General features: G+C 45.1%; 1 protein-coding gene across 3 annotated transcripts in view; it reads left to right on the forward strand.

Annotated features, from left to right (window-relative positions):
- Positions 1-3642: 3642 nt before the first annotated feature.
- ITGA9 (integrin subunit alpha 9) overlaps positions 3643-22536 on the forward strand; it is a 213282-nt gene continuing 194388 nt past the window's right edge. The window contains exons 1-4 of one of the 3 annotated variants that reach the window (XM_031608364.2): positions 3643-3932; positions 11553-11680; positions 12521-12627; positions 17351-17474. In XM_031608364.2, the coding sequence (XP_031464224.2) occupies positions 3766-3932; positions 11553-11680; positions 12521-12627; positions 17351-17474 (526 nt within the window). In that variant the 5' untranslated portion in view covers positions 3643-3765. Of the gene's footprint in view, positions 3933-10037; positions 11000-11552; positions 11681-12520; positions 12628-17350; positions 17475-20664; positions 21234-22536 lie in introns of those variants that run through there. The other 2 variants (XM_090142245.1, XM_090142246.1) reach the window with 2 other exon arrangements.

Consider the following 22536-nt stretch of genomic DNA (forward strand, 5'->3'; position numbering starts at 1 on the left):
CCCATGGCTGGTGCACCATGAATGATGGTGCTGGGATGGGAGAAATGGATGTAGCACAGGCAGACATCGTCCCCTTTTCTTTCTCCCCATGTGGGAGCACATCTGAGTTCACTATGGACGTGGAGCAGCCTAAAATTGAGTGTAAAACCTGAACACAATAATACCACTGGGACACCGCAGCACTAAATGCAAGGAGAAGCAAACGATTAGCATAGCAAAAACAGGTGCCCTAAAGCTAAGCAAGGTATTTGTCAAAATAATGAAAATCATATTGAGTTGGATTTGTGCAGCACAGGAGCAAAGCCGCATACATTGAAAATAAGAAATTATTTTATATGAGAAGTTGCATTTTGGGAAGAGACCCCCAGGAGGGGAACTACCTGTTAATAGTGAGTCTCGATGAACCACGTCTACGTGCAACTGGTGCTGCAAGAAATTCAGACACCAGGCATTTGTTTTCTCTCTTTCCTCAGCCAGAACATCATTGTGCTTTTTTTTCCTTAGCATTGCAATTCAAGTTATTAATTAACGAGTATTGTCAAGGGAGTTTTTGCTGTAGGTCATCATTTTACAAATAACTTTTCTAATTTAAAACCTGATCTTGAGACCAATTGCTGCCAAAATACAGCACGTTAAATTCCAGTTAAGTACTTAATTAATATAGATAAGTGTAAACTACAAATTGCCCTTATGATGCAGGTATGGAACCTCCCTAGACAATGCAAACATCAAGGTTCAAGCAGACAGAACAGGGATATAGGATTAGCTACATCTGCATTTCTAGTTTGAATAGTTCATTAACAAAGGTTTGGCATAATATTTACTGCTCCTTGTTCTCATTGCTTACTGCTAGCATCATATTCATTTAACAGTACACCATTATTACGCTTGCAGTTGCAGTTGGATGCTTCCCATTGCTTCCATTTCTTCCACAGCACGCCAAGATTTTAACAGCTTCAAGGTCTAACCTTGCAGTTTCTGCTCTGCCTGACAAAATTCCCATTGGATTAAATGTTGTGAGATTATTTCAATATTTGGATGCACAGTAAAAAAAAAAAAAAAGGTGGGGAAGAGATGGGAGTATTCTTTCCCTTTCTCTGTATAATCTTCCTTGCCAGGAATGGAGAGCAAAATGACCTAACACACTTCCATACTGTATCAATTCCAGGTGAAACAAGCCCCCTTGAGAGCTCTGCAAGGTGAGAGACAAGCTGTGCTCATCTCATGCAGTCACGTTGCTTCCCTTGTCTCTCTGGAGATGAATGAGCCCTTCCTTCTCCCCAGCCAGTGCCAGCTCACATTTCCTTTAACTCCACTGGAGAGCTGTCTAGCATCGTTCAGTGCCTGGATAATTAACTGAAAAGCCCCATTGTTTTCTTGCTTCAAAGTGCAGAGGATTTGGCTTGGTAGTGCTAATGGGATTGCATGTCATTTGTGGAATTTGCTTAATCACTGCATATTGACTTTCTGGCTAAATCAGGTTATTTTAGCCATATTGATTGCACGGTAATAAAACTGCTGTGAAAATCTTTTCATTAAATGTTATAAATATCCCTGCTAATTCAATGTAAATGCCCCATTGTTTTCATTTGGTTCCCTAATGATTAAAGCAATTCTTTCAACTTGCTTGTACAATAATGTCTGAAAGTATTGATAAGTGACCTCTCCATTTCATTTGATGTTAAGCACTTTGCCACTTGATTTTAAAAGCGGAGAACATTCACTGTTCATTTCTACATAACCCTAGTCACATTTGTGTTGCATGCCTACAGGCAGCACTGTGTGGTTTGTGGCAGGAGCACGTCCCATTCATTTGTTCAGCTCTAAAGGCGATGTGTTGCTACCTCGCCCTCATTTGCAGTTGTATCCCCCCAAAATTAGAAAATTGGAGAGTCAAAATGACCCAGTGTTTTCATAAACCACTGTGAGGAAGAGCTTTAAAGAAATATTCTACTAAGCTTTTTGTAGCACGTGTAAACTGCACTGATGGCTAGAAAACCTCCCTTCCTCTGCTGACTTTTTCAGTGCCCAGTTCTGTAATTATTCCTATTCTATTAAACTTGTCCCTGGTATATTACCCTGCTCACCTCTACATTCTAGCATCACAGTCAACATGAAGAATGTCAGCTTCCAGGCAGTAACATCTGCATATACCATCAGCACCAGCATACCTGCTCTGTGCATGAGGACACCCAAGGTCAGTGCTCACAAACAATCCGGAGATGGCTTTTATCTGATGAGGATGCTTACCTGCAGGAACAAGCTACACTTTTGAAAGAGCTACATCAATAGCGTGAAACAGCTTACCACAAAATTACCTCCTTGCTGAACACGCATTCTCAGCAGGAACGCACAGTCAGCTCCATCCCACCTCAGGAAATACTGAGAGCTTCCTGAGAACTTCCTGTGCTGAAAGACCCTTCTACCTTCAATAAAGTTTTCCCACAGCAGCTCTCAGCCAGCTCCAGCATCCAGCACCCGCCTCTGCACATCGCTGTTGCTACGTGAAGGACATTCCCTGTGGACCACCAGGTGTCAAACACACTCAAGTTGTGCCTACCCCAGAAACTTTGCTCTGTACCTCCAGCTGCTTGCCAGATGAAGCGGTCCCCACCACATCAGAGCTCCTGGCCCCTCTCCTGCGTTCCCTGCGACCTGCTGTGCTTCTCCCAGTGCAGCTGCTCACAGATGAGAAGAGTACATGGACTTACATAGCTACAAGAAGGGCTAACAGCAACAAGTAGAAGTGCTGGTTATCTCTGAGGGAGCACTTTTCTCAGCTCCTGGGGCTGATCCTCATGAGCATGCTTCTATGCTCACTTCCACTGGAATCCCGAGGGGAACCTGCAGCTTTTTTGTTGAATAACAGAAGCATGGGCTCTGCAGGGCCAGGAGCTGTAGAACACCCTGCTTCTTCCTGCTGCAGAAGCACAAGGCTGCTGTTGTACCCACTGGAGGTGGTCACCTTGCCTTGGCTCTGCCAATTCACTGGGTGTTAGTCATTTTTAGTTGCAGATAGGCTATTAAAATATTAGCATAATTACTTTCAGCTTAGCCGTGAATGCTGCCACTTCACTTACAGCTCTGGAAGATGTTTGCTGGAAAACAAAGGTCTGGTCTTCCTTCTAGGTGTATGCTTGTTGGTTGCTCCAGTAAAAGACCCCATCTCTTCCCTTGATTTTTCTCCCAATCCCTTTGGTGTGACATGAACCAAGCCCTCATTCACTGCACCACCACCCAACTCGTGGTGCCTCGGTGGTAAGCAGCCCCGGTCCCCTATCACCTCTCTGGTGACTTGGGGAAGGAAGAGGGCTCAGTGTCAGATCGAACATCAGGAACAACTTCTCCTCGGGAGGAGCGGAGATAAATGGGAGCCTCAGGAGGTGGGGGAGGCACCGAATTCAAGAAACGCGGAGATATGATGCGTCACTGAGGGACATGGTTCGTGGTAATACTGGCGGCAGGTGGACGGTTGGATTAGATGATCTCAGAGATCTTTTCCAACCTCCGTGATTCTATGAACCCGCGACAGACAGCGCCGGACAGACGCAGCCCGAGGGGATGCGGCTCGCGGCCACCAGGGGGCGCGCTGCGGCGGCGCGTTGCGGCGGGGCGGAGCGGGGCGCGCAGTCCCCGCGGGTCGCGGCGCGGGGCGCAGCCGGGCCGGGCGGGCAGCGCGGAGACGCGGGGCGGGCACAAAAGCGCGGCGCTGAGCGGTGCCGTCGAGGAGTCGGCGCTGGAGCGGCTGCGCGGGGACTCGCAGGGATGCCGGCGGGGCGGCGGAGTTGGACGCGGGTGCTGAGCGCGCTGCTGTGGGTGGCTTTAGCGCGTTGCTACAACGTGGACGTGGGACGTCCCGTGATCTTCCGGGGTCCCAACGGGTCTTTCTTCGGGTACTCGGTGCTGCAGCACTACCACGACAGCACGCGGTGGTGAGTAGCGGGGCGCTGGCGCTGGGGGAAACGGGACCGACTCGAGGAGCGGGAGCCGCGTGCCCCGAGGGCGGTGCCGGCCCGGCTGCGAGCACGGGGTGCCTCCGGACCGGGGGTACCGCGGGCGTTCGCCCGTGCCCCGGTCCGCCGCGAGAGGCTTGTCGTGCTCGTGGGACTTTTAATAGCGATCGGGGACGGAAAGTTTGCCCGCATCTGAAAGAATCGTGCCGCTGGCGTGCATCCCGCTTGTCCCGGTGGCTGGAAGGAAGCCTCGGAGCGGGGTCTGCCTCTCCCTGTCTGGTGAGAGGCTCTTTGTTAGAATTTAAACTGCTTTCTCTTAATGGGACCTGTCTTTCTAATGTGCCGCTGCCAGCGAACGTCCACAGAGCTTCTCTTTATCTCCTGCGCTGACGGCTCAGCTGCGGTGGGGGAACTGAGGGGCACTGTGATAGACATAAGCGTATTCATGCCGCGTCCGGTTCTTTAAAATGGGCTTCTTTCAGCCCCCCTCCTCCCCACCCCTCCCACCCCCGGTTAAGACGAGTTGTGCGCTCTGCCTTTTGCATAGCGGCTTTCACGGGGCGGTCGCGGCCGGGGGCTTCTCGGGCCGCTTCACAAAGAGAGAAGAAGCTCTCGGAGGAAAGAGGAGCGCTCGGCTGGCAGCGCTGCTCGGCTGGGGCAGGAGCGCCGGGCTGGGGATGCGGAAAGCGGCCTCTCACGGAGGATGGGCGAAGGCTGGGGAGGTGGAAGGGGTGCAGTGCGTAACGGGTTACGGGCGCTATCCTCGGGTGGCACCTGCTGGTGCGACCCTTTGGGGAGGGTGGAGCGGTGCGGGAACCTGCGACGTGCCGTCTGTGTGGGAATTTAGGGGGTTCTCTGAGGGCACGCATCTGCGATGCTCGCGTTTTGCTCCCGGTTTCTGCAGTAGAGTTTGTTTACGGAGGAGCACCCAGAAACAAAAGACGTCTGAGATGGCCGAGTGGTGTGAAACGGATAAATCGGGGGTTAGTTCTGACAGCTAGGAGCTCGGTGTGCTCAGAGTCGGCACCGGGCTGCCGGTGATGATGGGGAAAGCCCTTCTGTCACTGCGGAACCGGGGAGCTTGTTTTCATGGCTGCTTCAGGCTCCTGTGCCCAGTGGAGGTGATAACGGGGGAGATACAGCCAAAAATATTCTTATTTTTCACAAGCAAACACTGGTGACAGAATCATAGAATCACTCAAGTTGGAAAAGACCTTCAAGATCATCGAGTCCAACCACAACCAAAATATACTACCCTAACTCCCCACCACTAAATCACATCCCTGAGCACCACATCCAAACGGATTTTAAACACATCCAGGGATGGTGACTCAACCACCTCCCTGCAGAGCCTATTCCAGTGCTTATACATACAGAGTCATCCAGTGCTCATAATACATAGATGGAGTCTGAAGATGAAGGCCCAGCACTGCGTTGTTCTGCTCTTTAAGGTATATGCAGCTGCCTTCCAGTTTTCTGAAGCTGTCACTCTGTGCTGGAGGGGCAGTGTCAGTTTTAAGTGCTTAATGTGTTTCTTCTGGAGAGCTTAAAAGATGTGGGCATTTTTTCTGGACATTCAGACCACTGAATTGATTGAACCCTGGTCAGTACCGTTAGCTTTGTCTTCTTAAGGAGAGGGGCATGAAGGCTTGCAGTGTTGTAAAGCACTATTACAAAGCCACATTCATACTGGACAAAGCCTTACTAGGGATACCACTTCAGAGCATAAAAGCCTCTGATTTCCATTGTGAAGTGATCGCAAGTTGCATGCAATTCAAGTACAAGGTACAATCTTAGTTTTATTGTATGAGTGCAGAGGGAAATGGTTAGCAGGATGGGTGGCAATCTGTCAGGTTTTTGTGTGTGTAGCTTTTGTGTGTAAAGCTGTAGAGCTATTTTCTTAGTTGGCTTGTAGGGTTAATGGGTGGTGGTTTTTCTTTCAAAATGTGATATGCTGGAGGCAGGATGGGGGCTGGTGTACCAAATAGGTATGTTGCTCCTAAAGTGATGTCTTACAATAGCACTATTTGATCAAGCAAATTCTCAGCTACAGGAGGCTATTTTTGAACACAGCCTCCACCATGAGCAATGCAGTTTTGCCAGTGGTGAACAAGAGCCATCGTGCTGCATTCATAGAAATCTGCACCAATGGATGTGACCTGCTGTCACTGATGGCACTGCTGAAACGCACCACCCACCACCTCACTGTGCTCATATCCACGGTTTGGGCTTCATAAATGTTCAGCAACTGTTGATGAGTGCCATTTTTTCTGCATGGAGAAATTCAATGATCCACCTGTGCTTCAGATGCACTCCCATGTCAGATACTGTTTGGTCAGACTGCTCCTCTGCTGCTATCTGTCACAGGGCAACAACATCTACTGGAATACCGGTGGGAAGGTTCAGCCCTTACTGCCATACCACCACCATATACCTCTGGTGTTGTGGGCCAACACAATAAAATAGGAGCCATTACTTTTGGAGCAGCCTTTGCATGCAGTATAAAGGTTTGCTGTTCATCCCACCGTAATGTGCAGCTGCTATTAATAGCCATAGTGTTATTTGTGTGTGTGTGTGTCAGTTTTGTTCTTAGTTTTATAGCTTTTCTGTCCGTGCAGAAGCATTACGGTTTGAGTTTCTCACCTTTCCTCAGCCTAAAAACTGCTGTGGGAGGTTAACCTAGGTTAACTTTGAGCTGTGATACTTCAGTCATATGTGGCTTGCAGGGTCAGCTATGCATTGTGTAAGCCTGTAAAAAATGTGATCAATGCTATCCAAAGCTATCTCTTGCCTATATAAATTTATTTAATGTGTTAACGTGCTCCAAAGCATTGGAGTGTTATCGTGATAGCTCAGGATTTCTTAATCTTCATTGCCCCAGGGCCCAATATTCCCCTAATGATCATCAGAACATCTTAGTGGAAACGTGTTCCTCTCAGCAGCCTGTCTGCTTTTTAATATACATAGAAAATCACTGTCTCGTAATAAAAAGGCATCAGTAATTGCCAGCTTTTCAACTTCAGTGTTTCAGCCACTCATTTTTCCACACCAGAAAAGCACTTACCTGCATTGTTTGCTACGAGCCTGTAGATTTTAAGCAAATGAGCTCAGGGTTGGGTTATTTCTGAAGATTTTTATGAACCAAATATTCCTGCATGAGGAATGTTTCATTTGAGATGTTGTGTCAGACGCAGACCCAGAAGTTAGGATGGAATATGAGCATTCATCCTCCTCTACAGTTGGTGATGCAGGTCTGTGCCTCTGACCTGTCTGAAATAGTTAATTCCAGCAATCCTTCCTTCTGTGAGTTATTTTTGCACAGTTTCTTTCTCAGGAGTAGCTTGTCATCACGGATGTGCTGAGGTTATTGTTTTTCTGACAATGCCCCATTTTCCTTCCTTACCCGGGTTTTGTGACTGTAAATCTAGAGAGATTTACCCAGCTCCCTATCGTTCCCATTTCCAGCAAAGCAAGGATCCAGGTGGTTGCTTGCATTTGGAGCACGGACAAGCTGAAGTGCTTCTGTTCTCTGGAAATAATTCTCAGGTTTGGACTAAAGACCCAGCAGAGTGACCAAGAATGTGACTTTCTCTGCTTTTGTGAGGAGACGATTCAAGAACAAACAGCATCAATTTTGCACCAGTAAAAGATGTCAGTGATATGACATCTCTCATCATTCTTTTATTAATACGGTGTTACTTTATCTCTCTCCTTTCCCCATCTTACTGGCACTCCCCCAAATCCCTCAGCAAGTCCAGGTTAACAGCTTCATCTTTTCTGGCAGCACGATCTGGCACTAAAAAGTAATGGAGTGGGTTTAGCTGCATGGTTTATCCTGCTGTGAGAATTACAGCAAGGAATGAGCCTAGCTGTTGTGCTGGTGCTGCACCCCTTCAGCCCCACGCTTCACTGGATTCTGCTGCTGCTGCTGGAACATAGGGCTGGTTTTGCATTTCTGGCTGGTGGGTGAGTGTTGTTGGGGTCTGGTGAGCGTGTGGACAACCCACATAAGACGTGGGAACAGATCAACCTGGTGAACGACAGATGCTGTGTTAATGATGCTGTGTTGCGTTGGTGATGCTGTAGATAGAATTGGAGTGTTTGGAGATGGTGGAGAGTCTGGGCTTGCTGATGTTGCTTACAATCTGCCACCCAAATAACATTCCTCCCACTTCTGGTTCTGCACGTGTTAGATGAACCACTGGGATTTTTGTTTTGAGGGCTTGACGTGTGGCAGAGACTCTCCTGATAAGGAAAAACTCAAACGGGATGTGCTGGTGGTGCACTCTCTCTTGGTTCTGCCTTTGAAATCTGCTGTGGTATGTGGGGATATTTAAAGACTTTTTTCCCCTGCCACTTAACATTGCAGTGAAGTGAGGTGCCCACACTCCACAGTCCTTGAGCTGTGATTGCCTAATTGCTGCTGGCGTGCTGCGGGCTGATGTTTGGTGTGTTTGGCATCCCTCCACGTCATTGGGCAGCTCGACACTTCCCTTCACTGCTCTTTCCACTAAATGTGGCACTTAGCTTTCAAATCTTTATGTCCTGAGGGTCAATCACCAGCAAAGTAACAGTTACTGTTCTGCAGGAAGTAATTTTAAGGATGCATGGGTTGCCCTGTGGCCAAAAATCTCCTTGTCATCCATTAGTACTGGCTGATGCAGCACCTGCGCTGTGATGATTTTTGGCTGCACAGCTGCAGAGCCATCTCCGTACAGATGAGGGTGTTTGTCCTTCACCACGTGGGTGTAGATTCAAGAAGAGAAAGTTAAATGGCCTCTCTGCTTACTGCTTCTCACATTGGTTTACATGCCAGTACTTAGTTCACAGGGCCTCTGAGATGTGGCCAACTCTTAGAGATCCTTGTACATCAAATCAAAGAGACCTTAAAATGGCCCCAAACCCCACTTCTTCTGCCTTTGGTTGTCTTCAGGGGAAGGCGATTCCTTTCCCCTGATTGGGTTTCATGTTTAAGGTGTCTCCCTGCAGCTGCTCACAGATATCCGGGGGGCTTCCTGCAGTCTTATGGCTGTGGATAACCTCTGCAAAGAGCACCAGCCTCATCATCAGCCTTTGCAAAGGGCTGTAAGGCTGCTCGTGCTTGCTTTCTGACAGGACTCCTAGAGAAGTCCCGATGAGCTTTACCACAGCATTAGGCTATTTTAACCTAGGGCTGTGTTGGATGATTGCCTGATAATAGCAAAAAACCTCAGAGTAGTACTTCTGTGGGCTTTTTACATATCCTTGTGTTTAGGCTGGGCAAGAATGCACAGTGCTGAATCACAAGAGTATATGAGGCTCTAAGGCTTTATTTTAAAATGCGTTTCTGTTTGTAGATGGTACCAAAGAAAAACACCTTTTCTACAGTGTTGTTTCATAGAAATCACAGAAGATTTCCAAGGTGCTTTAACATGTAGGGAAGACACAGAATGGGTGTTTGTTTTGCTCAGTGAGCTTCAGAACATCAGGATGCAAAAGAATCGTCTTCCCAGGCCGGCTGTGGAATCTTGTGCCAGTTAAACAGGTGACCTTCTTCCAACAGGTTAAACGCTTGTGTACAGAAACTAACTACAGATTTAAGGGAATCTTTCATTGACAAGAGTAATGCGCTAATACTCCAGCCTCAGTTCTGCAAATAGAACTGGACTGAGTGGTACATGGTGAATGGCAACCTGAGCAGCCCAATAGCTTTTGGCCCAGCAGATGGTGACCTCTGTGCCATCTCCCAAAGGTGACTTCCCAGGGTCTGGGCAAGCATGGATCACATCAGCCAGAGAGGGAAATCCACCGAGGCTTCAACCTCTGGAGGAAGTGGGAGAGTGAATGAATGAAACAAGATCCTGAGATAATGTAGAGTGAACTACCAATTTTGGGTGTCTGGTATTCAGGACAATCCAGAATAGATTTGCTTCTGGCACACATTAGCGGCTGCTTCCCTGTGCTCAGTCTGTATGAAGAGATGGCAACAAACTGTTCTGTGAAAGGTGTGTTCACTCAAGACAATTTGAGTAATGTAATCCGTGGCAGTAGCCTGCTCAAATCTGTAATTACCATTTTTTTAGCTTTTTTTTTTTTTAACAGAACCAATGAGCCTTTGTGATCTGTGCTCCTTAAGCTCCGTCTGGGGTTCTCCACCCCAAGGTATCTTTTGCATTAATTGCCAATTCAGATTTACTTTTTTTGGGTTAGAAGAAAGCTTTGTTTAAACTGGAGGTCAGCACGGCTTACCTTATCTTATTTTTCTAACAGTTCATAGAAACAGTTTCTTGCCATTTGCAATTTGAACCTGTAACTCTTTAAGCTAGTAATATCCCCCCTTATTTGCTTTTGTTAGCCCTCACGAATGTCAGTGAGTGAATGACACGCATTCATTGCCTGTGTAAACGAAATGACTGGCATTTGATTTTCTGCCTGCTGTCTGCATGGTGGCATTTCCACGTCAGGCTGTTATTTCAGGATCCTTTGCTGTAACTCCACAACGTGCTCAGGCCTTGTAGGCTTCAGCAACTTGAGCATTTCAGCCATTAATTCTTCTCACTTGTGAAAATAGGACCTGTGGTATTTAGGACAGCCCCACTGAACTTTTCTAAGCAATACCACTTAGCTTGTGAGACCTGGGAGGAAACAGTCACTCAGTGTCGGGGTTGCTTTTCATTTTTTATGTCCATCTGCCATGGGATGGTTTTGTCGTATCTGGAGAAGCGTGTTAGAGAGGAATCACCTGGGAGCAGCTATTTCGGGTGGCCCATGTTGACTGGGATCCATGCATGCCCCAGGTCTCCCTGAGAAGGTGATGTTGGGTGATGGTTGGCTTTGGAACTTCAAATTGGAGGCTTCTGAGGAGGATGTCAGAGAAGTCATTTAAAAGAAGGAAAGCTGCTTTTTTGGGACTGATGCTGGGCTGTGTGTGTGTGGGCTGTGTACGGAGATTGACTTTGCAGCAGTAGTTCCCTTGGCTAAAGAAGAAAGGTGCCTCCATGGCCTGCTGCTGCCTCTCAGGTGACAGGCTGGGCCTACACACACGAGCACTGATGTCTGACTTAACTGTAAGTAATGGCCGACAGCAAGGCAAGGCACTGTGGAAGAAATTTGCTCCTGTGTTTTGTGTTTGCTTTAAAGCTGTAATTACATAAAATCTTCTGCTAATAGAGTGCCTCAGCTTTCTAAGCAATCATTAATCTTTAGCTGGCTGGAAACATTCAGGTTTTTTCCTCTCAGGGCTGTGTATTTTCAGTCTTTTTTTTTTTTTTTTAATGCCAATAGAGATGTAGTTAAAACTGAGGAAAAATAGATGAGGCTGCTGTTATCTGTCTTAATACTTTCCTAAATGCTATCTGGGGTGAGAAAAGGAATTGCTTTACAAGTGTTACACTCCTAATGGAAATTTAATTTATTAAAGTATTCATGGCTTCACTAGCAAAAAGGTGTTTTTACTGTTGGTGCTGTTTTCAGTTTGTGAATCAATGTTATCATTTTACAAAGCTTCTGGAAAAGCCGTTTCAGCTGAGGAATCCCTGGCAATGTGAACCTTGATGTTGTTTGTAATTTTTAAATTTTCTCATGCAATTAGTAACTTGTTACTTTGTCTTTGGTTTCCAGGGTCTTGGTTGGAGCTCCCAAGGCAGACTCTAGATACAGCACCTCTATTCAGTCCCCAGGAGCAGTATTTAAATGTCGAGTCCACACCAATCCTGACAGAAGATGCACAGAGCTGGATATGGGTCGAGGTGGGTAGTAGTGATACTTTGATGGGAGGGATCACAAAGCATCCTATGTGGCTAACAGTCCTGTCAGCCTTAAAGAGGTCCCAGCTTTCTCTAAGTGAGTCCTACTTGTACACTATTGTATGTAGTCAGGATTGACTCTTTTCTCAGACGTACTGTCAGAATCAGCCTATTCCCAAAACTCTCATCTAAAAACTTCTGCTGGATTCTGCTGGAGAAATTGAAGTCATTAAACATTTCAATTTTCTTGGTCATGTGATTAACATTATTTAATTCTCCACCTATAATTAAAACTGTGTTAGTATCAGTTTGTAAATCTTTTCATGTTCGAGTTAGATAGGATTTGTTTTTTATGAAGCTTGTGTAGATTACAATAGTACTTTGGCTATGTTTGACTTGTCCATCTACAACAGTATAAAGCATCTTTAGTGGATTCACATATACTGCCAGTTGGGACTAAAAGTGTAGACCTCATTTAAAAAAATAAAAAATAAAAAAAATACCCCAAATCTCAATTTCCAGGATATTTTTGCTTTGACTGCTTTCTGGAAGCAATTGCACGTTTATTCCACTAGCTTCACTTGGATGGCTTATTCAAGTAAAGCTGTGGGCATGCTGCAATAGCTGCTGGCTGTTTGGAATAGAGTTGGTCCTCTGCTATGGGTGGTGTCTGGTAACATTGGGAGCACCACCCTGAGTAGTGCTTACAAGAAATAGTAATTGGGATGAAAGGGAAAGGAAAAGTACTGACAGGCAGATGTTTGATGGCAGTCATTTTTCCGAGAGATTTCTTTCTAGATACTGATGTCTCCCTGCCTTGCTGCCGTTCTTTTCCTCCTGTAGGCAATTCTCGGGGCATGCTCTGTGGAAAGACTTGTAAAGAAGACAGAGACGATGAATGGATGGGAGTGAGCCTGGCTAGACAGCCTAAGGCTGGTGGAAGTGTGCTGGTAGGTCCGTTCTTCTCTTTGATCTCATTAAAATCATCGCTGCTGTCTGACTTTAATGCTAAACACATCAGAATTAATGTGTTTGGTAGTGACTGATGGAGTCCAGCTTTATGGGCAGCAAATTCTGTAGTCCCTTCCTTCAAACAGAAGGAAAATGAGCTCCAGCCAAAAAGTTTTATTTGTAGATGAATGACTTCAAAGCGATCACACCTGACTTGTGTCACCTAAGGGCTTCCTCCTAAATCTGGGGGATTAAATCTTCAAACAGAATAAATGGAACTTTGTCTGTGAGGTATCTGCTGTTTTGCTCTTTTTGTAGGTTGTCTGTGTTTATGTATGCATTCATTTTCCACAAGCGTATGCATTACATATCAGAACTCACCATGAAAAATGTAAGATGAGACTTCAGGGAAATATTTTGTCTTTATGTATATGTATTTTCCATTAATGAGGCGGAAGCATTGAAAGTGAAGATGAATTAGTTGTGTGTGGGTGGCCTTGTTGTCTTTGATATGGTTACCCATGCAAAGGGTCAAGGAGAGCAGATGTGGTCCTTAGGATGTGGAACTTATTTCTGCAAAGCATTTCCTGTACTGGAAAAAAAATCTTAACTAGAACTGGACAAATATCTTTTTAAAATTTATGGGTATATTATGGTCAACATTTGCCTGTGTTTGCATCTGCTGTTGAGCTCCATCTACCCTGGGAGCTTGTGGAGGAATATTAAATGAATACGCACAACATTTCATAAAAATTTTTCTTAATGTGTGGCTGGCAAATTTCAAGCTCATGTCACAGTACCCCTAGTAACAATCTAATGCTAAACAGTTTTTTTTTTGAGTTGGAAATTTGCAGCATGACCCCATCTTTCCAGTGAGGCAGGGCATCACAATGGTGTGTGGGCACCCATGAGTCTCAAACCTGCTAGCAACAGGAGCTCCTGTACAGCACCTTCTCCACTGACCACCTACTCAGTCAAGTGGAGAAAGCTGCTTAATGTGAAGGCATTTTATTTCATATGTGATGAGACACTGTAGCACCACAAGTCCTTGAACGGTGACCTCCTATAGGGGAGCAGGTGGGTTTTCTACCTTTCTGTGATAGTGCAGTGGTATTTTATCATAGAATCATAGAATTACTCAGGTTGGAAGGGACCTCAAGGATCATCAAGTCCAACTGCAGCCTAACCATAGTACTCTAAATCTAACAACCCTCTGCTAAATCATATCTCCGAGCACCACATCCAAACAGCTCTTAAACACATTCAGGCACAGTGACTCAACTACCTCCCTGGGGAGCCTATTCCAATGTCTAACCACCATTTTTGTAAAGAAGTATTTCCTAATGTCCAACCTAAACTTACCTTGGTGCAACTTGAGGCCATATGTGATTGTCTGTGTTGGTGCACAGCGTGCTAGTGTTTTAGAAGATAGCTGGTTCATTACCTTAGTTAAATGTTATAACTATGTTCAACTGTAGTAGAAAAGGGGAAAAGCAGAATGGGATAAATAAAATACATAATACAGCAGAGCACAAAATGAAGGCATTCCAACTAGAAGAGTGCGTAAGCAATGTGTGTTTTCAAGGGATAACTCAATATGTGTGCTTAGAAGTCTGTTTGACTGAGGAGTAATGAGTTCTGATCCAGGCAAACCAGCCTCATGCTATGATTCTGTGTTGGAAGTGTTCAGGGTTAGGTTGGATGTGGCTCTGAGCAACCTGATGAAAGGTGTCTCTACCCACAGCAGCGGGGTGTGGAGCTGGATGATCTTTAAAGCACCTTTCCAACACAAATCATTGTGTGGTTCCAAGACACATAATTCTTGCCATCTTCTAGTCATTGGCCAGAGCTAGACAAATTCTTCTGTCATTTTCAGAAGCTAAGCAAAAGCAGCAGAGAGGGAAGTATGTGAAAAAGCCAGGCAACTGCCAGAGCTAAGGCTGGCTGCTCACTCAAAACAGAACTTTTTGAAGTGGAAAGTTGAGAAACTATCAGGCTACTTAGCCCCAGTGTCTTCCCAGCAATAGGAAGACTGTGTGTTGAAAGCTTCTTACAGCTCTCTACAACTACCTGACAGGAGGTTGTGGTGATCTGGGGGTCAACATGTTCTTCCACATAACTAGCAATAGGGCTAGAGGGAATGGCTTCAAGTTGTGCCAGGGGAGATTCAAGTTGGGTATTAGGAAAAGTTTCTCCAAAAGAGAGGTCAGGTGCTGGAATGGGCTGCCCAGGGAGGTGGTTGAGAAAGTACTTTCCCAAAAGATCTTGCAAGTGCAATATTTTTGTGTTCAGTAGCCCTGGATTCTTTTATTAGTTTCATAAATATGAGCACCACTTTTTAAACCCATGTGAACTCTTTACGGTCTTGATGTCCTATGTTAGAGCATTTAGTTCCACAATATAATGTGGATTGTAGTTGCTCCTTTTGTTTTTAGATTGCCGAGTGGCTTAGGTTTGTCTTACCAGTTTTCCCCAAATCAGATTCCCCTTCTTCAGATGGAAAAAGCAACTTCAGTGGAAAGAGGAAGGTTAGGAGTGTGCAAGAGGCTTGGCTAGTGTTAGGTAATGTGGATTGTGTCTGAGCCTATCATGTGCCAGGATATTACTGAAACAGGGTTTCAAACTGATAATGAAGACTTAAAAAAACAAATGACTAAGATTATCTAAAAAAATAAAGTTTGCAGTTTAGTGGCTTCCTGTCCTGAGTTATACTCAGTCAATATTTGCATTAATCGAAGTGCTGCAATAATACAGCTGAGATTGCTGCCTCTTCCCCAACTGAAACGGCAAAATTCCTTCTTTTGCTTTTGTTGGGAGAGGAGCTGAGGACAGTGCATTATGATTTGGAGATAAGCCAACATGCTTTAATCTTGCTCTTTGGAAATACCTGCCACATCTGTTGTTACTCTGCTTTTTATCACGTGTTGCCATTTTTCACTTTAAGCAGCTGACTTACTGGCACATTTAGTGATAAGCTTGCAAAGGAAGGGGTGAGGGAGGGGAACCCATCTCTGTGCCAAAGCCTTCGTAGTGAAGAGCAAACCAGAAGTAGTCTGACAATGCTGCATTTAAAAAGTCCCTTGTCTGGACTCTAACTTTAGGATTCAGCCCCTGAAGAGAAGTCTTGGTCTCACATTTCTTTTTCTTTGATGCAAAGCCTATGACTGGCATTCAGTCATCAAGAAAGCAGAAAACATTTGCTGTTCAGAAGTGTTCTATCTGTTCTATCTGTTATATCACAGATTTCACAGTCTGCTGACATTAGAGATCTCTGCATGCTTGGTCCAGGAAGATTTTATTTTGCCTCAGGAGTTTGCATCATTTCTACTGTGTTCCACATCAAAATTTGAGTGACTCATCTCTGTTCCCAAAGCCTTTTCAGACATTACCACCAAAGGAGGAAGGTTTTAGCTGCCTTTCATAGTGCATCACCTTAACTCAGCAATGCTGAGACGTGCAAGGATCATGCATTGTAGTCCAAATAATTCTGTATAGGCAAGAGAAACAGAAGCAAATGCATACAAGTTTTGCCATGGCAGGGGGACAAATGTGCTGGTTGACTGTGCAGAGAAGTGAATTTTGGGGGGGGGGGGAGGAGATACTGAACTCCACTCCATTGGGAAAATATCAAATTCTACAACTGTGGTCTGGGGGAGAATGGGGAGAGCCGTCAACAGACTCAGGCTTATTGGTAGTTAATTGCATTATGCTTGAGTATGTGCAGGACTGAGGCTATGGAGAAGTTTTCATTATTGAAAACAAAAACACAGAAAATATCACAATAGATAAATAAAGCCCACGTACAAAAATCAGGCAACTCCCCCCTTCAAAAACAAACAAAAAACCCATACAGATTAGGGAATAGCACTCAATTACTAAGACACATCCACAGTCTCACCTTGATTTTTGAGTGTACTTTTGATGTAGAGGCTGCTTTCCTTTTTTTTTTTTGAAACCATTTTCCCCTGGTCCTATCACAACAGACCCTGATAAAGAGGCTGTCCCCTTATTTCCTGTAGCTCTGCTTTAGATATTGAAAGGCTGCTATCATATCTCCCCGGAGACTTTTCTTCTTCAAGATAAACAGTTCCAGCTCTCAGCCTGTCCTCGTAGGGGAGATGTTCCCCTTAAATAGTTTTTGTGGCCCTAATTTTTGCAAATATTGAGGTGTTTCTATGGGCAACATGAACAGCTCTGAGGTGTTGAGGCAGGAAGGTGGTGTAGAATGAGGAGAAGGAAAGAAGGTGTCCCATCTGGGGATGACAGGGTAAAATGTGGGGCTTGTGAAGGTGGCTGTTGCAGGCCTCTCTGAGATATAGCAAGACTGGTGCAAAGTTTCCAGGAAAAGTTGAAAGTGTGTTAAGGAGGTGATTTGTAGCAGAGAGCTTGTTTCTGTGCTCATGAGACCAAGCCTTAAGTGATACAAATTGATGCATCTACACTAATGTTCCCAGCTTAAACCAGCTGGGGATATGGCTCACCACGTGCATAAGTTCAAAACCCTCGCTGTTTCACATCTCATTTCTTTGGATTCTCTTAATCCTCGTGCATAAGGCAACTTGTGGCTTGTCTGGCAGCAATGCTGTGTTATTTTTTTTTGGAGCAAGCTAGCTTCTGGGAAGGTGTGAAGCAGTGTGTCTCTGTGTGGCATTTATCCTGAGCCTTGGTCGGAGGGCTCTCCTGCAGATCTCGGTCAGTAACAACGTGGTATGATCTGTTTAGGCCTGTGCACACCGCTGGAAAAACATCTACTACGAGACAGAATACATTCTGCCCCATGGCTTCTGCAACATCATTCCCCCCAACCTGCAGCCCAGTGGGAAGAAGCTCCTGCCCTGCTACGAAGGTAAGGGTGGAGGGGTGGGAGTGGGGCTTGCCTCCATCTCTGGTCTCTCGTTTTGTAGCTTCTGCATTTTCCCTTTGTTTCCAAGACCATCCACGTTAGCCCTCACTGCTGAGATTGTTTGTATTTTATTTTACTTTTCTCCCTGTAACATACAGTCTTGAGGCTTAGCTGGGGTTTTGCATGGAGGTGGGAGAACAGCACAGCAACTGAACAAATCCTGAGGCTTTCTGTGCATGATCGCAGTTTACTAGAAGAGCAGAACTGTGTTTGGAGGCTATGGTTCTCTTTCCTGTGTGTGAATTGTCAGTAGATACAGGTCACTCATGCTTAGCTGTAGCACAGATTAAATTATGAATGCTAATTGGGAATCAGTTTGCTTATGGAGATATTTTCAGTTTTGTATTTTGATTTATCAGAGGACTGGAGGGGGAGGAAAACTTGCTTAATACTTGATTCATCCACTTCTGTGGCAGCTCAATATAACTGCTGCTGCACTTTGGGTTCTGTAAAGCATTTGGATGTTCCAAAGGTCTGGATTTAGGCAAAAAAAAAAAAAAAGGTCCAGCACCCTGAACAATGGGCCTGTGTCCCTGTTGTTTTCACTGTAAATCCCAAGTGTCAACATCATAATTTTCCAGTTTTCTGATACATTTGAAATTTTGGTATCATGTTTCCTTTCCTTAAGACTTCAGAAGACAGCATCACCTCAGCCAATAGCAATTAACTGAACCAGAGGTGTAGGAATGCTGTTAGAAAGAAGATAAGAGATCTCCTAAGGTTTCTCAGCTCCCAAAGCGACAGTGGGGAAAAGTCTAGCTTGGGTTTTTCCTTCCTGTCCTGAGCATCATTCTTTAGGCTGCCTTTAGGAGCCTGTGGAAGCATAGGATCTGGAAGCTAAGGTACAGCATGGTTTGTTGTGGGTGAAACCTCTGATTTTATTTATTTGTTTTCACTGCAACCCAATGAGATTTTTGTCTTGAATGCATACGTCTGCTTGCAAGCAGCACACAGTTATAGATAACAATTTTACCAGCCCTGAAATTATTCATTGTTTGAAATGTGAGAGGTTTTGAGTCTCTTGAACCAGCCACTCCAGCTGGTCTGTGACAGAGTACAAGTGAACTGTGTAAGCCTTCCTGTTGTGAGTGCTGTCCCATTGTATTCGTTCGTTCTTCTTCGTTCCTATCAGCAAAACTGAACTTGTGCTTCACAGTGAGGTAATGTGGTTCAGATAGTCCAATGCGAGCTGTGGTGATCAACACGCATGCATGGAGACACTGCCAGGGTTTCCTCCGAGCCTTTGTCATCACTCTGATGTTTGCTTTAAAAATTGCTTGTCTGAAGCCGTTGCAGGGAGGTGGTTTCTGGAGGAGACAAACTGCTTGTGTTTTTCTGTGCGTCATGTCTTGAGAGTAAAGCGGCTGCTAATCTGACAGGATATTTGCCAGGAATTGCTAGAAAATAGAAGTGTGTGGGCCTAGCGTATGCAAAGCAGCCAGTGGAAAATTGGCAGGGCTGGTGCAGTACAATGTTGGCTTAGCTTCAGTTCATGCTAGAATGAAAATCGGAGTTTTGGGACTGATTTATCCCTCTTCCCCCCCATCTGCCATTGTCAGACGTGAAATTGCGAAGTGTTACAAGGGATGGCTGTGCTTGTTTGCTCCTGGAACTTTTAGGTTTCAAGAAAACAAGCCTGATCCCCAGTGTGGGTGATAGCCATGTTACAGCACACAGATGGGTTCGTTGTTTGAGATCAGCCACGATCCACTCATCTTACGGCAATCCTTCGCTTTCTGGAAGGAGAAAAAACTCACCTCCTTTGACGCTATGGATTGAGAGAAACAGTCTGAGGGGGAGAAGCTGGGGGTTTCATAGGAACAATAAATGCAGTGCATAATGCTTCCAGCGGGCCCCTAAAGCTGAAGGCTGTAATTGGTGCATGTAGGGTGATAAACCTGGTGAGAGGATAACGTGGCTGTCTGATCCACAACTGGAGCTGGCTCTTGCCAACTGGCAAAGCGTGCAGGCCGGCTGAGTGCACATCAGTTGCCATACATTTGTGCTTGCACACCTCAAGAAGGATTATTAGGTTGTGTAACAGAAGTCTTGTGCCAGAAGGGGAGAGGAATCTGACCGCTGGACAGGCATCCTTAATGCATGCAGTATGTTTTCCTTCCATGTAAAACAGGCTGTATAACTAAAGACGAAGAGGAAATGGAAGTTTCCTGACTGGTTGGTAATGGCGTAACAATGCGATGGTCTCAATCCATCTTATTCTTGTCCAGTTTCCCTGAAATGGCTGACAGAAGTCTGGAAGCTATTGATTGCTAATGAGAACAGCAGCAAACCTAATAGTTAAATGGAATCTTTCTGAGTAGGAGCTAATCTGGTTTATATGAGCTGGATGTCCTTTGAGGTATAGCTGGTGTATGGAGCCATGGTCTCCCAAGCAGAGCTTTCACTTGTTTACTTTTTTCTGTAGCTGTGTCTTTCATTGTCCTGATGCATTCAGTTTACAGTGAAGAAGTGTGGCTGCTTACAGTGTGGCTGCATACAGCCCAGCTGTATGGAGAGAGCTGGGGTGGTTTCCTAGTCCTGTGGTAGGAGCTGGTGATGGATGCAGGGAAAGGTGGTGGACATGTGGTTAGTAAATAAGGGGAACAGCACATCCTTACGTGCCTGCCCTCCAAAGGGATGAGCAAGTTTGCCAGACCACGCTTGGTTTTCTGGGAGGCATCAAAATATCCCTGTGGTGTGGTGCAAACCCAATACCACAATGCTAGGTCAAAAAAAATTACTACTTTTTCTTCCCAGTGTAGTGAAACACAGAAAGATGGGGAAAAAGAGGCTCTCAGTGCAAATGACAGTGTATTTCAATTGCCCATTTTAATTCTATCTGTGAAGATGGTAGATGAAAGATTTTATTGCACAGTGAAGCTCGTGCTGTGTTAAGATACTGAAGTTTGCTTATAGGCTCGGATTTGCTCAGAGAAGAGGCATTTGTCTTCGTAGTCATCACACATCACAGCTCATCCTTCTTGTGGATTATTTTGTCCAAATACTTAGTCAGCCTTACTGCTTTCATAAACTAAAATTATTCTGGCTCTAAAACACTACCCTCCCCCCCCCCCCTTTTTTTTTTTTTCTTCTTCCCTTTTTTAAGCAGTTATTCAAAATCACAGAGGCGACCACATCTTTCAGGCTCAGCCTCATCTTACTGTTTTGCTATCAACCATTGCCACAGCAGTTAGTGTAGTGGCTTGTGGTCTGCAGAGTCAGGGCTGTACAATGGTCTGAGGGCAGATGTGAGAACAATAAAGTAGCATAAAAACAAAGGATTTGCTCATGGCAGCAGTTATTGCTTGCAGCTATGTGGAAACTACCGAGTTCCCTGCATGCAATATTTAAACCTCATGCAAATGTTGCTATTCAGGTGTGCAAAAGCTGTGTGCTGATGTGTATTTGCACAGTTTCCTGCTGGCTGGTGGCTTTAATGAATAAATGATGATGTGAGTGACAAGCGTCACAGCTGTGACACCACTGGGGTGAAAGGGAGGTAGAAGCAGTCTTTTTTTTTTTATGGTCTTTGGGCTCATCTGTTGATTGGGAGAGGCAGGCTGGCTCTGTAAGTGCACTGAAGTCTGAGGGGTTGGGGTATGACCAGCCAGGACATGGGGAGCTGCTCTGGACTGTGGCCCTGACTGTGTGAGTGAGAAGGAGACCTGCTTGTGGGGATATCCATGTACAGCTGACAGTGAGGTAGGATGAAGGGAGGAGTGGGTTTCCTGCTGGAAGGATTTTGCTAGAGTCCAAGAGCATGGTGTCTAACCAGACTGGGCTACTGTCTCCCTGGGAAGGACTGCCTTTGTTGGCATCGTCTTGAAACGTGATTTTGGTCTCTACTCTACTTCAGTGGAGTTTCAAATGCTCAGATAGCTTTAATATCCGATGTATTTGGGGCCCTGTGCTTCAGATATCCCTTGCAAAGTGTCATTAAGACCAAGTGCTGGGTCCTGCTCTTTGGCCATGGTTATATCCAGATTCAGCATTTACTTGAAAAGCTGCAGTCCCTGTCTGCTATCTGCTATTACAACCACAGTATAACTAGTTATTTAAGTGAAATCTATGCCCATTAGTTTGAGCAGCTAGTACTGGCACCATAAATGACTTAAAAACAGAACACCACAGATAACCATGAGAACCATGGAGAAAGCCAGGCTGTCTGTTCAGTATGAGCTTCTGTGGACAACCATTTAAACCTTCGAATGCTTTATTTGTAAAGCATTATTGCAGCCAGTCACCATTCAGTTCATTTGAAAGTGAACTGTTTTTTCATTGCCTGACAATGAAAACAACAATGTATGTTTCATTTTTTTCTAATATGTATGTTTTTGATGAAAATCAGCTGTGTTGTGTTCTGTGTGTGTAGGGGTGTTGGTTTTCAAGTTACTCCTAGATCTGAATTTGGTTTCTTTTGTAAAGTAGGAAAAATTATGCTATTATAAAACAATGCTAATACGTTCAATAAACTTTTTGACATGATAGGAGTAGTAGTTTAATTTTTGTGCACATGTTATTTTATGAGAAGGAAAACTTTGTCTCCAGAAATGAAGTGATCTCACATCATATCAGTTACACACAACTGGATAAAACTCTGGGCTCATCAGCCAACCTTGAATAGCTGTGTTGTATGGCTGAAGCTGTTACCGTTTCTTCTGTTGTCTCCTGTAGTTTTACATCCCCTCGGTTTGTATTTGCAGCTAAATTCAAGGGACACCTTGTGTGAGCTGGGCCACTTACCACAAGTGTTTGCAGAGAAGGCCTTCTGTTGGCTTGAGTTACATGGAGTTATGGTTTGGAGGATGTTCAGGGCTTGCATATGGCCAACTTCCAGTCTCTGAGGGAGTTGTAGTTGTGTTTGAGGCTTTTGTTTGTGCTGTGGAGGCTGTGATGTAAGGCACAACCTGGGCACTGTGTAATCAAAGCTTGGTCAAATAGCTGAGGAAGGATGGATTGGGAAAAAGTGTTGCAAAGCCTGTTTGTGAAAGAAGGAGAAATATGA

Source organism: Phasianus colchicus, chromosome 6 (assembly GCF_987193195.1).
Source record: "Phasianus colchicus chromosome 6, bPhaCol1.hap1.1, whole genome shotgun sequence".
Classification (NCBI taxonomy): Eukaryota; Metazoa; Chordata; class Aves; order Galliformes; family Phasianidae; genus Phasianus; species Phasianus colchicus.